Consider the following 22,531-nt stretch of genomic DNA (forward strand, 5'->3'; position numbering starts at 1 on the left):
TATACTTGCACAGCACCCGTAAGAACAAATTTTTAGTTGCAAGTTGAAGGGGTTGAAGGGCTGGGGTAGACGAAAAAGGACATGGACAGAAGTAGTAATAAACGATTTAAATGCCAATATTGACATTCAATAGAACAGAATGGTGAAGCAGGTTTCATGTAGCCGATCACATATGGTTGGGATAAGACTTGGATGATGATGATGATGATTGTCTCTGCTTGTAGTAAGTACTCATGTTGCCTTAAGAGATGGTCTTGGATGTTGCTCTTTTGTTTATTGAGTGAATTATGTTGAGATTACAGTAACCAAGCTCCTGGCTATTGATTAGAAATTGCTTATATGTTTCCCCTCATTGCTACCAAACAAAGGAGATTGCTTTTTTTTTTTTTCTATCAAGTGGGTCATATACTGGCTGGCAGATCTAATAAGGCTATAGGCCAATGTTGGTCCCAGCTATCTAGGGACTTGGGAGGGGTGAACTGCACAAACTGGCCACTCTCAGGCTTAAACCAATGCTGTCATGCTTGTTAGCTGGAGATTTTACCATTACACCAAACAATGGTCCCTACTAGATGTGAGGTCTAGCATTTCTAAGTTAGTGATCAAGAGAGCTACCAACCAAATACAAGGTTTGTTAGTTTTTTTTTTTTTTTTGTTTAAATATTTGCAGTTGATATCATGTTCAAGTTTGAGCAAGTTCTGCCTTGGTCTTTTACCTCATAATTAGGTGCATCAGGTAAAGTGAATATGATCCTTAGTTATGTGCTACTTTGATGTTTATTCCAGAGGATCTTTCTTTTTGAATCGTTTACCCAACAATATCAGTGCTGAACCACTAATTACTATGTATAGGCATTCAGTTCTGTTGTTATACTTTTCCTCCAGTCATTAATGTTTTGTCTTGTTTGGTTTAACTTGAAATGTTCCTTAAGAAACTGTTTACTGCAGATGGAGTTTGTGTTCAAAGCATTGAACATCCTGGTTGTGTTTGGGATGTAAAATTCTTAGAGAATGGAGACATTGTGACGGCATGTTCCGATGGAGTTGTAAGGATCTGGACAGTACATGATGATAGAATTGCTGATTCACTTGAACTTGAGTCTTATGATTCCCAACTTTCTCACTACAAGTTTAGCAGGTATAACTAATCAGTATTTTTTCTTTATAGAGTGTTTATAATTGATTATATGGAACCTCTGTATGTTCAGAAGTTATCAGCTTGTCTGTACTAATCGTTTTCTCTTGCTTTTTTTTTTGTTTTTTTAAGGAGAGGTAACTCATTGTATTTGTGCCAGTGAGGTAAAAATGCTGTGAAAATGGGAGAATTCGTGCCTGTATAAGCTAGGGGGAGAGTAGCAGAGGGGCTAGCTCAATGTCTTCCTATTTGAGGAGGGCTACTTCCCTTGTTTGTGCATTTCTATGACTTTATCAGTATTTTCTAATAAAATCCTGTTCATTTACCAATCAAAAACAATGTTTTAGAAACCAACCCAGATGTTGACCCAGAAAGTGGCCAGGTGGCGGGTTTGGCTGTTATACTGGTGGTTACCTGGTGAAACCAGGGATGCAACTCAGGTTGGCCCAAGTTAACATTTTACACTACTTCAGTCTCAGGCTTTGGGTTGGGCCCATTCAAATCTTGGCAAAAGTCCAACCCGAGCCTACCCAAGTTGCAACCCTAGGTGAAGTGATTGAAATTATCAAGAGGCATGACCTGGTCAGCTGTCCTGGTCACTGGTTCAGTTGCCCAGGTCAACAACAGGTTGAAAACACTGACCAAACCAGAATGAAAAGTGCAAGAATTAAAAGGAAAAATGTAATTGTCGTGATTGTGATAATTATTCTTTTTTAAGGTTATCTGGCTATAGTTGGTTGAACCCATCAACTATAGTCTAGCTATTGTGATAATTATTCTTTTTTTTTGTTTTGATTGTATGGGCTGGGGAATAAAAAGTTTGTATGTAAAAGGTTTGAGGATTGTTGGTGGCCTGGGTTGTGGGCTTTGAGCCTTGGGTGATATCTTGTCACCTAGATGTACTCTTTTTCTATTTAATATATTTTTTCTTTTTTATTTATTTCCAAAAAAAAGAGAATCTTAGCCATTTGTTTCAAGCTTTTGAAGTCTTAAAATGACTAAAGCTGTAATTAAGAAGTGAAATTCACTGTAGGTAGGACACTTAAGGCATTATGAATATGAGTAGACTTAATGATCATTGTTGTCATTTTTTTGTGTCCTATTTGTGTTTATGTTACTGGTATTTGTCTGATCATTTACTTTGCCAGCTCATTTGGTTCCCTGATTTGCATTGCCTGTGACATGTTTACTTAGGAAGAGGGTTGGTGGATTGAAATTGGAAGATTTACCTGGTCTAGAGGCTTTGCAAATTCCAGGTTTGATCCTAAGTTCTTAAAGAAAACTGCAAAATTTGACATGTTATCACAATCCAATTTCATGGATTTTTACACATAATTTGTAGGCATTGATATGCATAAAGGCCTTATCATGCAAAATTAAATGCATATTTGTGCATGCATGCACGTCTTTATGTATTGCCAAAACTTTGTATTTTGGCCAATAAAAAGTTAGAATTTTTTTTGTTGGGAAATAAAATCATTGAGATAATGTATACATACAGATGCAATTGTTGACATGTGTTTAGGTATAACAAATGTTTAGTATCTATTATTTGCAAAGTCTTGTAATGGGCATTGAGATTGGTCAATGACTGTCTTATGTTAGTAACTTATTCAATCTTTTTAACTTTTTGTTGATTAGGTACCAATGACGGGCAGACAAAAATTGTGAGAGAAGGGGATAATGGTGTAGCATACTCATGGAATTTGAGAGAACAAAAATGGGACAAAGTACTAGCTTGTTATATTTAAGAAATTATTTACTTTGTTCTTTGAATCTCTACCAAATTCAAAATTATTGAATTTTCTTCTTACTCTAATGATGTTTTCTTAAATTTATTGATATGATTTTATGTAATTACTTTCCTTCCTATTATGCATTTAAGTTACAAAATATAGTGGTTGCCAGTTCTTTTCAATTGTTTGCGCTCTCCTTAGTGCATGAGGGTGGGCCTTAGGGCAACGGGTTGGTTGCTCCATTGCGAACTGGGTGATAAGGGTTCAAATCTCTTGGAAACAATCTCTCTGTATGTACAGGGGTAAGTCTGCATACATCTGTCCCTCCCCAGACCCCACATTGGTGGGAGCCTCGTGCGCTGGGCACTCTCTTTAGTGCATCATGTTGCTTGCTTACTTGTGGGTGCCCCCTAGTAAGGCCTTCAGCTTAAGTTGAATCTGCATCCCTTATTTCTGCTAACTTCCTGCTGTGTGCTGCCATCTGTTTTGTAAAATATCTACCAATTTCAGTTGGCTTTCAATTATGGAAGTTCCATGAAAGTTATGTTTAATCTCATATGCTGCTGGTTAAGGGAGATTATTTCAAGTTGACGATTTCCTCTCCCCCCAGAAAGGACACAAATCTTAATCTAATTTGGAGTAGTGGGATTGTTGATAGTAAACTGCAATGAATTGTGACTATTTGATGAACTCCTGTTAAAATTTAATACAAAGGGCTTGGTGGTTACAGGAAGCACCTTAATATATGGGGAGATGGGGAGGGGCACTTTGATTACAATTCTATCTGGTATATTAATATATTATACACATGTCATACTGTCTCCAATAGTTTCCTCATAAAAAAAAGTTTTATGTAATTGGTTTATAAACAACACTGGCCACATATCTATTTATGTATGTATATACATTTTTTTTTTTGTCTCAAACTTTCATTGCAAATATGAGTTAAACATGAATTTACATTTAGCCGATCATTTTCTGTATCATGTTTTTTTTGAAGATAAAATAATTTTTATTTCTGTATCGTTGATTCACTGAACTTTGGCTGTTAATTTTTATTCTTCAAAAATAAAAACCCTAACTTTTCCCGTAGCATACTTTACCTTCCCTCAAAAAATATTTTTGCTGTTTGTTGAATTGCTAAGTGTGTTGGACAGCCATATTTATGCTTGGCAGGCATTGTCTCTTATATATTTTTGGACTTGGTTTCTTTAATGGTATGATTTATTTAGGTAATTATTTTAATGTAGAAGTTGTATGTGCTTGTGCTGAAATCTGAAATTGGTAGTTATGGAAAAGTCATTTCTGAAGGTTATTTGGATTCCACTGAGAACTGGTTCCATGTGGTTAACTCATTTAATTTCTAATGTATTTCATTTGCATTGAATTTCTTTAATGGTGTAATTTATTTAGATTATTATTTTAGTGTAGAAATTGTATGTGTTTGTGCTGAAATCTGAAATTGGTAGTTCTGGAAAAGTCATTTCTGAAGGTTATTTGGATTCCATTGAACTAGTTCCATGTGGCTAGCTCATTTTTTTTGGATAAATAATGTGGTTAGCTCATTTAGTTTCTAATATATTTCATTTGCATTGAGTTTCTTTTCACTTATTTGGTTTCTTTGTATGCTAATATCTATAAATGCTGATTGAAATAAATTTTGAATATCTAGATTGGTGAAGTTGTTGATGGACCTGATGATAACGTGAACCGTGCTGTTCTTGATGGGGTTCAGTATGATTATGGTAAACTTAGGCTTTTGTGTCAGTCACAATTCTTTTATTTCTTTTTATCTATTTTTGATTCCTTTTTCTAATATATGATATTCTGCTTCTTAGTATTTGATGTTGATATTGGAGATGGTGAGCCTATCCGCAAATTGCCTTACAACCGATCAGGTATTTCCTTGTTATGTAACACATGCTTTTGTTTGGTTTTGCAAGGGTTAGCTTTGATGTTATCTTCTCTCTCTCTCTCTCTCTTGTTTGTTACTTTGTGCATTTTAATTATCTCTAATTATATATGCATTTTTTTTTCATTTCCTCGCAAACATACATTTCTTTGTTATTGGGAGCTAAACTACGAAATGGTGTTGAATGATTGATGCATTCTTTGAGTTTAAGCGAATGAAAAATTGAACAGTTCCTTTTAGTGTTCTCAAGTCTAGTCACTTGGTACCTATGCTGTAGCATATGACAACCAGGAAAATTTTTGATGGGAAACAGATAAAGGGGTAGTCCTACAACTTTGAGCTCTGGTGGTTTGGTTTATAGGGTGAAGGAAGGTAATTTGGGTGACTAATGATGAATAATATAGATTGTTAAACAAGTAATAGAATTAAAAAGAAAGAGGAAAAATCTTGCTGTTAGATTGTACAATATATAGATAGATTGCTTGAGGGTGAAATAGCTCGGGGGGGTGGTTGGATGTGGCTATAATCTTCAATTACAATAACTTAGGTTTTGTTTGGATAACTTCAGGGTTTGTGCTTTTTAAAAACAACTTTCATCGAATGCTCAAAACACTTTTTGCCTCATTTTTGTTTTCCAAAGTTCAAAGCTCAAAAGCAAAAGCTTATCCAAATGGAGACTTAATTTATAGAGTGAATAGAAGGGCTGGATTCTCTCTTTATTGATTCCAATTTCAACTAGGAAACTGACAAGAATAGATTCCTAGTTGAATTGGAGCTAAGGTAAACTAATAATTAATCCATGGGAGTATTCAAGAAGTCCAAAACCCATATATAACCCATAGGAACAGTCAAATATGGTTGTCAACTCTTAAATAATCCATTAGTAATCCTGAAATTAACTAAATAAAAGATGTTAGTTCCGAGATAGATCTATAATTAAATAGAAATAACACTATAAAGATTCCATTTGGGTTGTCTCTTGATATTTAGGTTTAGGTAGATGTATTTAGTCTAAGGCGCTATTTGAATAAGCTCTTACTTGTGGACTTTAGGCTTTTAAAAGTTCGAAAAACCAAAAGTTTACTTTGTTTATTTGGTAGAGCCTGCTTCTCGAAGCCAAAATCCAAGAAGCCAAAGTGGATTAAGGGCTGAAATTCCAAAGTCAAAATAATAGATTTTGGTCTTTTGGCCTTGAACTTTTTGGACGAAACGTGACTCAAACCTCTTGACTGTCTTGACTCTCTTCATTGGTAAGTCCATTCTTCTTCTTCTTCTTCTTCTTCTCAACAAAACTCTAACCGGTTTTTCACAAATCGAACATTTGGTTCCACTCCCAAGTATGGCATCTTAAAACCCTTCACAAATTGAACATTTGTTCTTTGAAACCCCCATTCAAATGTATTTGTTGTGTTCTATTAAACCCCCCATACTCATGTATTCCATCATGCTCTACAAAATCCCCTTTTGAATGTTTCTGTTGTCTTCTATTGAACTCCCATCCTTTTGTATTATAGTGTGTTTTATTAAACTCCCATTCATATGTTTAATCTTATATGTTAAAACACCAATTTGAACGTGTGTTAAACTCCTCATTCGGCTGTGTTCTACACTCCTCTCATACAGAAACAATATCCCTATTATGTTTTAAACCCCCCACATGTTTGATGAATTGTTTGTTTATCATGTAATTTCTATATTATCTGCAATGGACTGTTTCATCTACTATTTCTTTGACCAACTGAATACTGAATGGGGAAGGATGTTAATGGACTATTTCATCTATTGTTTCTTTGACAGATTGAATGTGAAAGGATGATCTTCTTTTGATTAACTGTTTCATCTATTATTTCTTTGATGGACTGAATGGGAAAGAATGATCTTATGAGTTATGATTAATTCACTGTTTCATCTATCATTTCTTTGATGGATTGAATGGGAAAGAAAGATTTTCTTAGGATCAATGGACTGTTTTATCTGTTATTTCTTTCTTGGACTGATGGGGAAGAAGGTTAATAGGCTGAAATACAATATTTTAATTACAAGTTTACAACCAATATATTGGTGCCACCTGTCAATGAAAGTAGGAAAAGTAGTTTGGTATTACCAAACACCCAATTTGAGCTTTTGCTTCGAGAAATTAGCTAAATGACCGAAATGGAAAGCCAGAAATTAGCTTATCCAAATGACACCCAAGTTTTTGGGGCTGGCATTGTTGTGCTTTCAGTTATTTGGTTTTGTGATAGTTTCGGTTTGCATGTGGTTATGGGTGTGTACACCGGTTTAGGGAGTTGCTTTAGATATGCTTGTGTTGATTTTGCATTTTGTCTTTATTTTTGGTGGTGTTGCTGGTTTTTTTTTTTTTTTTTTTGTTTGGTGGAGGCCTGTCTGTTGCGTTCTTGGGACACAAGCTATATTCCACTGGTATATGTACTTTTCTTTTAATGAATTTTATTTTTCCATAAAAAGTGGTCCTGTTACAAGTTTATCTATTGCATCCTTTTCCCTTTATTTTTTCTTCCTTTTTTTTGGGGGGGGGGATTGGTAACTCTAAGAATTCATTCAATATAAGATATGAATTTGTGTACAGGTCAGAGAGGTTAATAAACTCTGAAAATAGCATAGGCCACTTTAAAAAAAATTACAAATGAGTATAATCATATATTCATTAATGCCTTGCCATCTATTCTTTTTCTATGGCAAACTTTAGGCATTCCTTTGAATTCTCTTGAAAATAATGTCTATTCTACCTTCTGCTTCAGATGGATTGGATAACCATGTGCATCAATTAATTCTTTCTTATTTCCAATAAGATCTATGTGAGGTACTTCTTTCACAAGCTTAAGTCCATTTAAAGAACCAGCTCTAGAGATTAGAAAATATGTAATTATTGAAAAATCCTCGTGCTGGGTTGTCCGTAATTGTAACTTTAGAACTCACCACCTTCAACAATTAACAGTTGTGATCTTCAAGTTTCTGCTGCCTGATGGCCCCAACAACTCTGCTTGTGGTGTGTCACTATTTCTTATACAAGATTGCAATGGTTTGAAAGGTTGAAAATTGGTGTACTGTTGAATTCTCAGACTTTGTTTAGAGCTCAAACTCTAGCTGAAAGTGAAATTTCTGGAGGCTGAACCCAAACCTCTATTCACTCATTCTAGCTCCTTTTTTCTGAAACTCAAAATACAGTCTTACAAAAGGAGTAAATGGTGAAACTAAACTAAACATGCTCCTAACATGATATCCAACCTTAAATGTGAAAATACTGAAAAGCTAGGATACCCTGGTATACTGGTACAATGGTGCCCCATCATGTCAGATATTTCATTTTTTTTGTAAATTCTTTATCTGATACCATGTTCAGCTGATCCTTGCCATATCTAGGTAACTCAGATGGAAAAACATGCTACCTTATCAAAAAGTAAATTTTCCTTACTGGACATACATGATAGAAATGCTAGAGACAATTAAGTTACAATGTAGGCCTTGAAGGGCTAAAGAACAAAAAAGTTGACCTGGCCATTCTAAACCCATATTTCTTTTCGTTGCTTAGAGTATCCTCAAGAGAGTATTAATTCCTATTCTACATGGCTTCCTAAATGTTTTACAGATAAATTTAAAAGAGAGAGAAAACTTCATTCACATCAGCAGCATGGAAATTATTTTTTATTGAATTCATAATGTAGGCCTGGAAGGGCTAAATAACAATATAATTGACCTGGCCATTCTAACCCAAACTTTTCTTTTCCTTGCTTAATGTAACCTCAAGAAGTATTTATCCCTCTTCTAAATACCTTTCCAAATGTTTTACAAATAATTAAAAAAGAGGAATATGTACTCACATCAGCAGCATGGAGATTATTTTTTTAATCTGCATGTCTAGGCATAATTTTTGTCGCTCATGCTGCTTCATGTTTCACCTACTTTGAATTGGATGGATCTTCTTAATATAGTTTTTTGCTTATTTAGATTACTTATACCTTTTTTTTACTTCAAATGATATTTACTGTACCATCAAATGCACATATTCATCAGCTTGAAATGATTATACAATAGTGATCTATTTCCAGATAACCCTTATGATACTGCTGACAAGTGGCTTCTAAAGGAAAATCTTCCACTTTCTTATCGGCAACAAATAGTGGAGTTTATACTGCAAAATACTGGACAGAGAAATTTCACTCTTGATACATCATTCCGTGATCCTTATACGGGCTGTAAGTATTTAGAGTTTTGTGCCAACTGCCAACACATGATAGGGATAGTAGAATAGGTCCAATATCCTTATTAGCTTCTGTTTGTAATGAATGTTTATATATATATATATATTGTTGCAGCTAGTGCTTATATACCTGGAGAACCTTCAATTGCATCAGGTTTGTTATTCTTACTTTAGTTTCTTATTATCTTCCATGATCAGGATATATAACTAGCTTATCATGTTTAACCTCTACTTTTATCTCACATATTTTTGCATACTCCAGGTGTTTCAACAAAACCTGTTTTCAAGCATATCCCCAAGGTATGTTCTTATCTTTCTCATTTGCTTCTTGTTTCCATTGATGGGGAATTTTTGGGATATGGTTAACTTTATCGCAGCTTGTTGGTATTATTATATTGTAAAGATCTCTTTGGTCTTGTGAATGAAAAGAAAACAAGGAAAATTTAATTTACAGCACTCAAATATTTGAACACATGACATGATTTAGGGAGGAAAGGAGAGGTACAAAGAAAAGGAACCACATCAATCCGGCCTCCTAAAGATATTACTGTGTCAATGTTGATTGCAATCATTGCACAGGTTATAGTCAAAGAGCTGTTGAGATTGATCCCCCACAATGTATAGTATAAGTAAGTTTAGGTGATAAGAGAAAGTGAACAGTGTTTGTGTTTTGCACACATCGGCTTTATTTATTTCTATAACACAATCAGAAGTCAAATATCCACATCAATGTGTTTCTTCCCTTCCCTCTCTCTCTCTTGCTCTTTTTTTCGTCAATGCTCTCCAAAACAACCAAAACAAGAAAAAATAGTAATAAAAAGTAAAAGAAACATGAAAAAATAAAATGATGTGCCACAGTCTGATTTTACTAAAGAAAAAAAAAAGAATCTTAACATGGATTAGATTTAGGTGATATTTGGTATCATTGCCGTTTTCTCAGACAATGGCCACACCTTCAAATTCGATAAAGTAACTCCAGGTTCTATGCATATTTTATATTGTTATTTGATGCCAGATAGGCAGCATTAGGTGCCACGTAGGCAAAAAGGTGAAAACATTGTTTCCATTGCAAAAAATAAAAAGTCAAAATGATGTTTTCTTCAAAAGTTGCTCTCACAGAGTTAGAGGCATTCAAGTGTTGCTTGAAATGGCTTGAAAATGCTCAACCAAACAAGAAAAAGTGAGGGAGAGAGGAAAATGCCTACATGGCACTAACATGGCGGAAATGCCTTGGAGAAATGACTCTAGTACCAAACACTGCCTTAGGTTGCCTTGTTTGCAGTGGGAAGATGGTCGCCATCCCAGTGGGTTGAAAGATAAGGATAACTCTTGTAAATGTTTTTGCTGCCTAAGTGCCTGATATGTAGGGTGTTTCCTTGTTCATAATAAAGTGTTCAAAAAAGAAAAAAAAAGAAAAGAGAAAAGTAAACCTCTTGTAAATGTTTTTGCTGCCTAAGTGCCTGATATGTAGAAGGTTTACTTGTTCAGAACATATCTCATTATTTTTAGTCTTTTGTGGCTTCCTATTTTTTTTCTTCCTATCTTGCTTGTTTCGCTAATGAAATGGCTGAAAAGGAGATTCCAATAGACAAGTTGGCAGAAATATGAATGTTGAGATGAATGAGTGGGAAAACTAGAAAGGATGGGATCTGGCTTTACAATGTTTTGGGTGCATTTTCGTTGCTGGCCTCAGTACTGGCTCCATTTAAGTAGAAGAGGGAATGTACTTTGGGGAATTTTACCAGCAGCCATCATCTGGACAGTTTGGAGAGAAAGAAACTTGTGCGCTTTTGAAAACAACCCTTCTGAATTAGACACTGTAAAAAGCAAGTTAAAAGGTTTGTTATTGTTCCTGGTTATGCATTCAAACTCCTGTTTGAGGGGTCTGGCCTTGTAATTTTTTTGGTGTTGGATCCTTTTTTTTTGATAAATGAGTGATTTTACTAGTTCAAATAAAGAAAGTACAGTCAGCCTAGGAGGAGGCATGGGCATGAGGTGTTACCTCCCCAAGGATTGAACTATAAGCACTAAACACACACAAGCCTGAAGCACAATTACAAGGTAGCCCACAACAGATCTCCCCTTGATACCCCTTGTTTGGCCAGAGAATCAGCCATTGCATTTGCTGATCTGCTAACCCACTGAACCCTGACTGTCATATTTTTTGTCAGCCATTTAACTTTCTTTATCAGATCCCTGTAACCCCAACAAGCTGTTTCTGGACTTGTCAGCCAGCCCACTACTACCTTAGAATACTGGGCTAAAGATAGTTTGGTCATGTCCAGAGAAGACCATCTACAGCACCATAAGAAGAAGTGATCTATTGCAAGTTGACAAGTCTAGAAGAGATAGGGGCAGGGTGAAAAGGATTATGGTAGTGTGGTGTAGTTGAAGTCTCTGGGTCCAACTTTTATAGGTTAGGACAAGTTTGCACCTTCTGTGTTTAGAGACCTGGAAGAAAGTTTTGCCTAATAAGAACGAGTTGGTGATGTGCTGTCTTAAGTGATGACAAGTTTTGCACCAACTTGAAGAATGCTAGCATGTATCTTTTGAAGTTCGGAAAAACAACATGTTTTGTTTTGTGGTGCCAAATATTGTGGAGTGTTGTCTTAAGTGATGACTTTCTCTCTACAATATAGCAATGGAGAACACCAATGGTTGAAGAATGATATGAGATGGTTGGTTGAGGTTTAGAATGCATGAGAGTGATTGGGAAAATGATAAGCGTGGACCTCACATTCAGCATTTTAGAGACAAGACTGCCTATGAAAATGGGAGGGTGTGAGATTTTGATTCAGATGGATTCTTCTCACTTAAATTTTGTTTCCTTACATAGACTGGCGGTTCCAAAGCTCCCTGGCCCCTGGATTTGTGTACCCAATATCTCATCAAATATTTCCGTTTTCACTTCAATGTCATGCTTGGACAAGTTTCTAATCATAGATCATCTTTCGTCAGTCAGGAGTTACTGATCCCTCTGTGGTACTAAAGAGGAACCAGTACTCCTCTCTCTTCATTGCCCATTTCTAGTGAGATTGGTACCACTTCATCAAGCTTTTTGGGTCAATGGTTAATAGTGGACAACAGACAATCTGATTTGCATACTAGGGTGTTTGGCAATAAGGGTATAAATTGAAAGATTATTTGAAGAAAAAGGTTCTTGGGATGTGCTGTTATGGATAACATAGGATGGCCTAAATTACTTACATACCTTCTAACTAAAACAATTTCAGATTTTGAACTTTTAACAACTTTTGTGATTGCTGCAATGCATTATTTTTGTGATCCTAAATGGTGAATAATTGTTTATGTTGTGTATCTGCTAATGTTAAAAAAACAATCTTCTTTTTATATGCTTTATATCAATATTGTGCAAGACCAAGGTTTTTAAAACCGAACTGAACCGGGTCGAATGGTCTGACCATCCAGTTCGAATGGACGACCTGTTCTGACTTAAAAAAATGAAAAATGAAAAATGGCCAAAAACCGTTTTTTGGGTTGACGACATTGATTTAAAAGGCGCGCCTAGGCGCACAGGTGAGGCACATTTTAGGGTAAGCGCCTTGCCCAGGTCCTAGGCACAACACTTTCAAAAGGCGCACGCCTAGTGCGCCTTGTGCCTTGGTCCAGGTGTGCGCCTTTTGAAAAGGCAAATAAAATCATTATTTTTGTGTGAGAATTAAGAATTTAATGTTGTTCATTCATTTATCTAAATAAAATATTTGCTATTGTTGTTCATTCATTCGTCTTAATAAAATATCTTCTTAAAATCAAAATAAAATTATAAAATCATTATTTTTGTATGAGAATTAAGAATTTAAGACCCTAATATGGACTTGCCTTGAGGGGCGTGGCACAAAGGCGACTTGTAGAATTAGGAATGTAATATGTTTTACATCACATTAGCTACTTGAAGTAATGCAATTGAAGAAAAAAAGAGATTGTGGGCTTTACATTCTTGAAAATGTTTTATATGTTTGATTTTATTTTTAAATTTTCATTTGAATATGCTTTACATGTTATGCTTATGTATTTTACTTTTAGGTAATAGGTTTTTTAAAGCCATTATTTTTAAAAATTAAGTTTATATTTCTTATTAGTATTATGTTTAATATTTTTGCATTTTTTTGAATTTTCTGACATTTTTTGATTTTTTAGCATTTTTTTTGTATTTTTGCGCCTTGCGTTAAAAAGATGTGCGCCTTGCCTTGCACCTCTTGCCTTAGGTGCAAATTGGCCCTTGCGCTTTTAAAACACTGGTCGACGGTTTGATGGTTCGACCACCCAGGTCAGTAGGTTGCTGACCAAATCAACGGTTTTTGGCCAAAAAGCGGTTTTAGGGTGAAACAGAACCGGTTACCTGACTGATTCTCGGGTTTTCCGTTCTGACCATCTGGTCCGGTCTGGTTTTCAAAACCATGTGCAAGACTATCAAATTTTATCCATATATGTTATTTATCAAGGAAAGAAGATAAAAGCTATATGAAAGAAAGAACACAAGGTGTTGGATTAACACCTTGCATCTATGAACGCGTATACCTATACAACAGTGCCATACCATGTTATATGTTTCAACTTTTAGTTTAAATTTTGTATCCAACACCTTGTTGAGTTGTGCTTAAGTTGTATCCGGGGGTAGGGATGTTTATTGCTTGGTTCAAACCGCAAAACCGGACTGGACCAAACCAAATTTGTGCTTTGGTTCAGTCTGCACTTGAAAACGGTTTGGTTCGGTTTCATATTTTTCTAAGTTGCAATTTGCGGCTTCGGTTTGGTTTCATGGATTTTATAAACTGAACCAAACTGTAAACTGAAATTATATATATATATATATATATATATATATATATATATATATATATATAACAATATAATTATATAAATAAATGATGTATAGATATATAATAAACTCTTTTATTTTATAAGAAGATAATAAAATAAAGTTTTAAGTTTTAATTTTTAGGGGTGCTATTTGGTCTTTCTAATTGGGTTAAGCCCAATAGAATAAAAAATGGCCAAAGTTCCCCAAACTGTATTAGAAACAGCACCATTGCATAATAAAATGGTCTGGTTGGGTTTGGGAACTTCTCAAACCGTAATTTACTGGTTTGGTCTAAGATCTTTTCTAAACCACACTGAACCAGATTGTGAACACCCTTATTTGGGGGTAACAGAACCCAGCACACCAAAGGAAATCTGCTTTGGATAAAAAGACAAGTTCTAAACATGATTATCCACAAGATGCAAAACTTTCCAAGATTACCAAAAGCATTTCCAAAGTTGGGAAATATCAAAAACCATTCAATAAAAATGGATACATTATTCAATTCATTTGCACTTACCACATTGAAATTTTCTGCAGTCATTGTGGTGCCTCCCATATTCTGAAAGCCTCCTCCAATTTCCTCCTGTAGCCCCTTGAGAAAACTTTATGATGTTGGTAAAGAAGACCTAAAATATGTAAATGGAGTTTTTTTGGGTGAGTATCTTTTGAGTTGACAGATTTTTCTGTCTTTTAGGCACTCACTTTCTTGCTGCAAGATTTTATGTTTTGAGCAAGTATTTATAAGGTTCTGAAAGAGCAAGGAGAAGACAAAAAAAAAGCATGGTCTGAAGTGGTAAAAAATGATTCAAGTGCTTATAATTTGACTGAAAATATGGTTCTTGATAGAGACAAAATGGCAGGACAGGATTTATGGAACCAGGTCCAAATAGTTGAGATTAAGGCTGAGTTGATTTGAGTTTAGTTTCCATTCCTGGATTAACCTTACTAGGGTTAGTTCAGTACTACCTTCTCTTCGCAGTCAAAGAATTTCATTTTATGGTTTATCTGTCAAATTTTGTAGATTTGCATATAGATTTGGTAAAGGTTGCATCCATGTCTGTCAAAGGTTGAAATTTCTAGCACAAAATATGGGTTTTATTCTTCTTTTAGAAACAAATATTTCGAAGTTAGTTTGTGCTGTTTGAGCTTATATCTGTAGTTATGTAGTATGCAATATCATCAAATAACACAAATATTTCTTTATTTAGGGTGCATTTCCCTATATCCTTCTTAGTTTTTTTTTATCAGTATATATCCTTCTTAGTTTTCTAAGTAATATTTTCTTCATAGGTACACAAACTTGTGTCATCGTAGACTTAGACATTTACATTTTGTAATTATTCTAGGAGACAACAATATTGATTGTAGTGACTCCATATTTTCCAACCCAGTGGTAAGGAGCTTAGAGCTTCTAGATTTAGAATGGAACAGAGTGGCTACTTCCCAATCTGTATTTGTAAAGAGCAATTATAGCCCAGTGGAAATTAAAGAGGCTATGTTCACAATGGAGAGATCTAAAGCCCCTGACCTGAATAGATTCTCTATGACATTCTATGAGGATTATCATTGGAAGTTTTCAATGAATTTTACCAAAGAGGGGAAATTTCTTCAGGAACAAATGCTACTTTTATAGCATTAGTGCCAAAAAAGAAAGAGGCTAGGACGCAGGAGGATTTTAGACCTATAAGCCTGGTATAAAGTCTTTATAAAATTATAGCAAAGGTCCGTATTGGAAGATTGAAGAAAGTCTTGCCCTTGGCGATTTTACAGTTTCAAGGTGCTTTTGTGGAGGAGAGGCAAATAGTGGACCAAATCCTAGTGGTGAATGGATCGGTGGCACATAAGAAAAGGGGGGGAAACGGCTGATATGCAAGTTGGACTTAGAAAAGGATTAGGACTTAGTGGATTGGTCTTTCCTCAAGATCCTGGAGAAGATAGGAATGGATGAATGATAGAGAAGCTGGGTAAAGGGTTGTATTATCTTAGTGTATTATTCAATCCTGATTAATGGTGTTTCTAGAGGCATCTTTCCGACTAAAAGAGGGTTGTATTAGCTTAGTGTATTATTCAGTCTTGATTTATGCTCCTCTTCTTGTTCAAATTGATTACTGAGGTTCTAAGTAGAATGGTTATCAAGGCTGATCTGGATAACTTGATTAGAGGCTGGAGGGTAGGAAAGAATGAGGTCTCACTTGCAATATCTAGATGACATGATAGTGTTATGTGAAAGAAATGATCAAGAAATTGTGAGGAACCCAAAGGATCTAGTTAATGCCTTTGAGAATGCATCTTGTTGAGGGTGAATTTGGGGAAGAGCTGTGTAGTGGAGATAACATGGAGGTTAAAAGACTTCTAGAAATCTGTTAGGAGGAAATCCGAGAACAAAAGACTTTTGGAAACCTAGATTCACTAAGAAGCTGACTCTTTGAAAAAGGAATTACATTTTAATGGGAGGGAGAATAACTCTAATTAAATCTACAATGGCTAACTTACCCATTTACTACTAGGCAGCCTGAACAATACATGAGGGAATTTTATTGGAACTGGGGATGAGAGGAAGGACCATTTGGGAAACAGTGGTGTGGACTATATGGGAAGAAAGGAATGAGAAAATTTTCAGTGAAAAAGCAGGTCTAAAGAGGGGATAATAGAGGGTATAAAGGTCAGAGACTCAGAGTTACACATTGGGTAAACACAATGGAATTTTTTCAAACTTTTTGAGTGGTTGATATAGTTAGAAAATGGACTGAAGTGGCACACTCATATAAAGGAAAAGATAGGGTGAGCATGGAATGGAAATTTCCAGTAGATAACAGACTAAAACTGAACTTTGATGAAGCTCTTTGGGCAATCAAGGGATGGCAGGCATAGGGGGTGTGTTCAGAGATTCTTCAGGCAAGGTGGTGGCTATGTACTTGGGGCCAATTGGGGTTGGAGATTCACTCAGAGCTGAACTATTGGCAATGCTGCAAGGATTAAGATTGAAAAAATAGTTTGGCTTCCAACAATTGGAAGTGGAAGGGAACTCAAAACTGGTTATATCTTGGGCAAGGAATAGTAACCCAGCACCTTGGGCCTACAGGAATGCCTTCAGGGAGATAGAATACTTACAAGGGAGCTGAATGCCATTTTTAACTTGGTTAGAACTGCGAATGGGATGTTGGGTACACTAGAAAAACAATAGACAGCAATTGTTTTGGGCAAGAGTGTAAACTACTTTGTATTTGGGTTGGTTGGAATGAATCTGGATTCAGTCCTCACACCATCCTCACAACACTTGCAGCCCTGCATTGGGAGCATCACTCCATGAATGAAAAAATACAAGTACGGAGATTGTTGTGAGGACAATTTTTGTGAGGACTGAATCCTGTCTCAGTTGGAACACTACAACTTTGTTTGTTCTACATTTTAAATCCATAATTTATTAACATTTGTTTTGCTGATCAAAGAAAAAAAAATCATTGTAGTGATTGCAGATATAGAGAAGTTGTAATGTGGTGTTCTTTATCTGCTACCATTGTTTGAAGCCCAATAGTCTACTATTTGAAACATAGTAGATGTGATTCAGTCCTGTAAAATCAGAATAGAAATCTGGAAAAAAATAAACAGAAATAGAGAAGAGAAGAGAAACAGTGGAGGAGGAAGAAGAAAAGAAGAAAATAATAAAGAAGGGAGAAGGAGAAGAGAGTTTGGTTGGATCTCTCTCTATTTTCCTAATCTGTTTTATTAAACTAATAATCATGGATCAATTACAATCTTGCCCTTAATGGGGCACCCAGCTATTAAACATCACCTAAAAGAAACAAAAGAATGATTAAGAGGCTCGTGTGGACAAGGCCCATTGACACTAACATAACATATAAGAGAAAAAGAAACAAACTAAAGCACTAGGGCCCATCTGGCCCAGTTTCTCTACAATAGTTACTTGGTGAATTTTAGATCCATCTTGCAATGCATGTTTGCAAGTTTTCTATTTTGCTAGTGCCAAAATTTAGGTAAATAAATGTTCTGGCTTGAACCTTTTGTTGAAACCTTTTTGTGCATTGTGATCTCTAAAATGTACATTTCTTTCTTAGTTGTTCAAGATGCAAATTGTAATTTTTTCTAATTGTCAATACCTTTTTCTTTGTTTTTGTTTGGTTCCCAGAAAGGAATGCTTTACTTTGACGTGGCCCAGTTTGATGGGATCCTCAAAAAAATTGCAGAATTTAACAATGCTCTACTGTCTGACATGGTATGTTTTTTTAGGCCCAGAAGTGTGAAATGTTGTTTTATGTAGAATATCACAAGTCCAGCCTGTTTTTTAATTGGTTAATGCACTGCTTTTGCAATCACCACTCTCATGGTTTCCACCTTATCACAAAATTAATTTCCTGTTTTCTTAATATCTGATTTTGAGTGGTGTAATGGTAAAATCTTGGGCTGGCAAGCATGAGAATGCGGATTCAAGTCCGAGAGTGGCCACTTCATGCAAAAAAAATGAAGTTATTAAATGTAAATAATAACGTTTTGTGCCAAAAAAAGTTGAAGGTTAGGGCTAACATTGGGTAGTGGTCTTTTTTAAATGTAGATGGTGACATGATGTATGGCAATACTTGTTGAAGTTAAACCTGATTTTGGGTCTTAAGTTTCATTTATGATCACTTTAAGCAAAAGAAATAAAAAAAAGACAAAAGTTAGGTCTGTATTGAGTCTACCCCTCTCAAGACCCTAGAATGCTGGAACTATCATTGGGAAATAACTCTTTCTTAAAGTAAACTTGATTCTGGATTTTACGTTTCAAAATTCAAATACCATTCTTCTATTTTGGTAAGTAAAATATTCATTAAGGAGGCACAAAAGCCAAACAGGATACAGCAAAGAGATTGACAAAGAAACACTGACCTAGACTCGGACACTAAAATATCACACAAGCAGCCAGGAGCCAAAGAATGGGTTGCCACATTACAAGACCTGTTAACAAAACTAAACTGAACAGATTGTTAGAATGCTCGAGTTGGGTATTTTGGTCATTCTGGTTTATCTGTTTGAGAGTGAAAGGTCTGTTGTATCTGAGTTTAAGTTATGTGTCCCACCTCTTATGTGGGACAAAATGGTCTTTCTTGTAACTCTATGATTTTGAATAAATACAAGTGGGTCGGCTAGGGGAGAGGTGATTTCTTTCTCTCTTCTAGTCTGGCCAAACTTCTCTTCTTCATCTTTCTCTTTTCTCTTTTTCTCTACTTCAACCTAGAATCAACTAGGGTTTCCTTACATGGTATTAGAGCAGTAAGATCTTTTTCTCCTTTCTTTTTCTCTCATTGTTTCTTGCTGCTGTTCTCTTTCTGGGTTCGCCGCCAGCTTTCACAGTCATCTTCTTTTTTCGGCTGACCTGAGTGGAGGTTCGATAAGGGGCTGAAAAGGAGCTGTCGTTTTGTGGGCCTGGAGGTGAGAATGCCTCCGGTCATTGTCATGGTGGTCGTTGAAGTGGTATACTAAACCCTCTATTCAATGTACGGAGAGGGCTGAATGTGGACAGGTATGAACACTGCTGTCGTTTGTCCAAGTAAGGGACTGTGAATGCTGTGTTTTTTGCTTCAAAATTTGTTTGTTGTGGAGCTCGGTGTGACTGATATGCATATCAGTCGTGTTCCTTTGCATTTTTCCTCATATGTGTGCTGAAAGAAGAGTTGTCGACTGCTGAAGTTCACGACAGCAGTGGTGTGGTAGTGGTTGTGTCGTGCTGATTGGTGTATCTATGATTCTAAGTATATAAAAGTGAACTCCTAGACCTTGTGTGTAATCAGTTCTGCAGTATGAAGAACAAGTGTTTGATGTAATGACTGAGTGATTTCAGCCCTAGTATGTTGACGGTGAATGGTTCTGCAGTGTGCAATACAGGTGTTTGATGTGATGACTGAGTGATTTCAGCCTTAGTGTGTGGTGTGTAATGTGCATTTGAAGAAGTTGGAGTTGGTGGTGCTATAAGTGAGATAAGTCTTGTGAAAGTGTGTGAGGTTGGGTTGTATATTTGAAGGTGAAATAATTAAGATGGCTTCATTTGGAGATGGGAATGACAATAAAACAAGTGTCATGCTTTCTCCTGACTATCTAAGTGTTCAAATGACATCCATCAAGCTGAATGATGAGAATTATGTACTATGGGCAAAATCTGTGGAGGTGTTCTTGAAGGCCAAGAGGAAGGTCAAACATGTGAGAGAGGAGAAACCTCCCTCTGATTCCCCTGGGTTCAGTGACTGGGAACAGGAAGATGCACAGATAATGACATGGCTCTGGAACAACATGGAATCAAAGATTAGTGTGAACTTCATGTTCCTAGATACAACTAAGGAAATCTGGGATCATGCTAAGAAGCTATACTTTGGACAAGATAATACAATTAGGGTGTATCAGTTGTACCAAGAGTACTTCAATCTGAAGCAAGGGAGTCAAAGCTTAGAAGAGTACTATGCAAGTTTGAGGAACATCCGTAATGAGCTCAATGTGTATTACCCTCTAACATCAGACGTTCAGATCCAACAACAACAACGTGAGCAACTTGATGTGACGAGGTTTCTTGTGGGTTTGAAGGCTGAGTATGAGCCTATTAGAGCACAAATATTGGGGGGATCTGCTCTTCCCTCACTTGAAGAAGTTTTTGCCCGCCTTAAGAGGACATCCATTGAGTAGGTAGAACATTCTCTCTCTGACAGATCTGGTTTGGTAGTGACTAAAGGGGGTGGTTGTGGAAATAGAAGTGGTGGTGGTAGTAGTGGACTCCCAAGCAATCGTGGTGGTCACATGTTTAACCGGGCTGGTGGTCGGATTGGAGGCCGAAACTCAAGGGGAGGCCGTGGAAAAAGAAGAAGTAATGCCCAGAGAAAGTGTACACATTGTGGTTTAGAGAGACACAGTTAATTTCTGCTATGATTTACGTGGTCCATCCAACACTTGGGCTAACCATGCTATGACTGAGGGTAGTGGCACAATTACTGAAAGCCAGCAAACTGACCCAATCCCCTCTACATCTACTTGTGCTTATGGGAAGGAAATGGTGAGTGTACCGCATGCAGTATATGAGCAGTTCCTTCAAACATCTCAACAGAACACCGCTACACTTGCCCATTTAGGTATGGCTTGCTTAGCTTCCAAAGCTTCACACTGGATCATTGACTCTGGAGCCTCGGACCATATGTCTGGGACTCTTGATGTATTTTCTTCCCTTTCTCGCTCTTCCACATCTCAAACAGTTACACTTGCTAATGGTTCTACATCTCCTATCTGTGGTATTGGTGATGTTGATCTCTCATTGCCTTTATCATCTGTTTTATATGTCCCTAAGTTCCCTTTTAACCTTATGTTTGTTAGTAGATTAACCAAGTCTCCTAATTGTTCTGTAACCTTCTATCCTTCTTCTTGTGTGTTTCAGGATCTCAAGACAAGGAGGAAGATTGGTGGAGGGCATGAAGCAGGTGGATTGTATTACCTTGATGGTGGTGGCCCTTCAGTAGCTTTTCAATCGTCTATTACTCCTTTTCAATGGCACTGCAGACTTGGTCATCCTTCTCTCAAGGTTCTGAAGTTGTTGGTTCCTTCCTTGAGTCATCCTTCATCGTTAGATTGTGAGTCATGTCAATTGGAAAAACATCATAGAGTCTCATTTAGTCCAAGAGTTGATAGTCGTGTCTCAAGTCCTTTTTCTTTAGTTCAATTTGATGTATGGGGTCCAATTAAAGTGGTATCATACAATGGCTATAAGTATTTTGTAATCTTTGTTGATGACTTTTCAAGGATGACATGGATTTTTCTTATGAAAGACTGTAGTGAATTGTTCTCTATTTTTCAAAAATTTTATGCTGAAATATGCACTCAATTTGGTGTTCATATTAAAATTCTTCGCTCCGATAATGCCAAAGAATAAAACTCATCACCATTTCAGCAATACCTAGAACATCATGGGATAATTCATCAAACTTCTTGTGCCTACACCCCACAACAGAACGGTGTAGCTGAACGGAAAAATCGACATCTCCTTGAAACTGCTCGATCCTTGATGATCAATATGAATGTCCCAAAGCATTTTTGGAGTGATGCTGTTCTCACATCCTGTTTTCTGATCAATCGGATGCCCATGTCAATCCTTGGAAGTCAATCCCCCTTCTCCTTGTTGTTTCCCACCTTGTCTCCATTTCCTCTCACCCCAAGAGTCTTTGGGTTTGTTTGTTTTGTTCAACACTTGGGGCCTGGGGTAGACAAGCTAGATGCTCGAGCTACTAAGTGTATCTTTCTTGGCTACTCGAGGACTTAGAAAGGGTATGTGTTATAACCCTAAATCCCATAAATCGGTTGTGTGCTCTGATGTCACCTTCTTTGAATCAGTTCCGTTTTTCTCAGATGCTATGGTCTCTTCCTCTCCCTCTGTGGTTCCTCCTACACCTATTGTGGACCCTCTTCCCGTAGCTTCTATTTCTACTGCAGATGCACATCCTATGCCTGTTACTACTGAGAGGTCGCCAATCACTCAAGTGTATACCCACAGAAGTGCATTGGACCCTCCTCCACTTCAGCCCCTGTTGACAGATCCTACTACTACTCCTTCTCCCTCAGATCTTGATCTTCCTATTGCTTTGCGGAAAGGTAAACGTACTTGTACTTCTCATCCCATCTCACACTATGTTTCTACTGTTCACCTTTCTGCTTCTCATTGCAATTTTATATCATTACT

The 22,531-nt window shown here is 36.5% G+C and overlaps 1 protein-coding gene across 6 annotated transcripts in view; it reads left to right on the top strand.

Annotated features, from left to right (window-relative positions):
* LOC148850981 (transducin family protein / WD-40 repeat family protein) overlaps positions 1 to 22,531 on the top strand; it is a 106,024-nt gene that overhangs the window by 44,338 nt on the left and 39,155 nt on the right. For 3 of the 6 annotated variants that reach the window (XM_088944222.1, XM_088944223.1, XM_088944227.1), the window contains exons 7-15: positions 949 to 1,138; positions 2,330 to 2,391; positions 2,777 to 2,865; positions 4,544 to 4,616; positions 4,710 to 4,769; positions 8,851 to 8,997; positions 9,118 to 9,156; positions 9,265 to 9,302; positions 17,975 to 18,061. In XM_088944222.1, the coding sequence (XP_088800348.1) occupies positions 949 to 1,138; positions 2,330 to 2,391; positions 2,777 to 2,865; positions 4,544 to 4,616; positions 4,710 to 4,769; positions 8,851 to 8,997; positions 9,118 to 9,156; positions 9,265 to 9,302; positions 17,975 to 18,061 (785 nt within the window). The remainder of the gene's footprint in view (positions 1 to 948; positions 1,139 to 2,329; positions 2,392 to 2,776; positions 2,866 to 4,543; positions 4,617 to 4,709; positions 4,770 to 8,850; positions 8,998 to 9,117; positions 9,157 to 9,264; positions 9,303 to 17,974; positions 18,062 to 22,531) is intronic. The other 3 variants (XM_088944224.1, XM_088944226.1, XM_088944228.1) reach the window with 1 other exon arrangement.

The sequence above is a fragment of the Nelumbo lutea genome, chromosome 5 (genome assembly GCF_056320005.1).
Source record: "Nelumbo lutea isolate HS-2025 chromosome 5, American lotus-T2T, whole genome shotgun sequence".
Lineage (NCBI taxonomy): Eukaryota > Viridiplantae > Streptophyta > Magnoliopsida > Proteales > Nelumbonaceae > Nelumbo > Nelumbo lutea.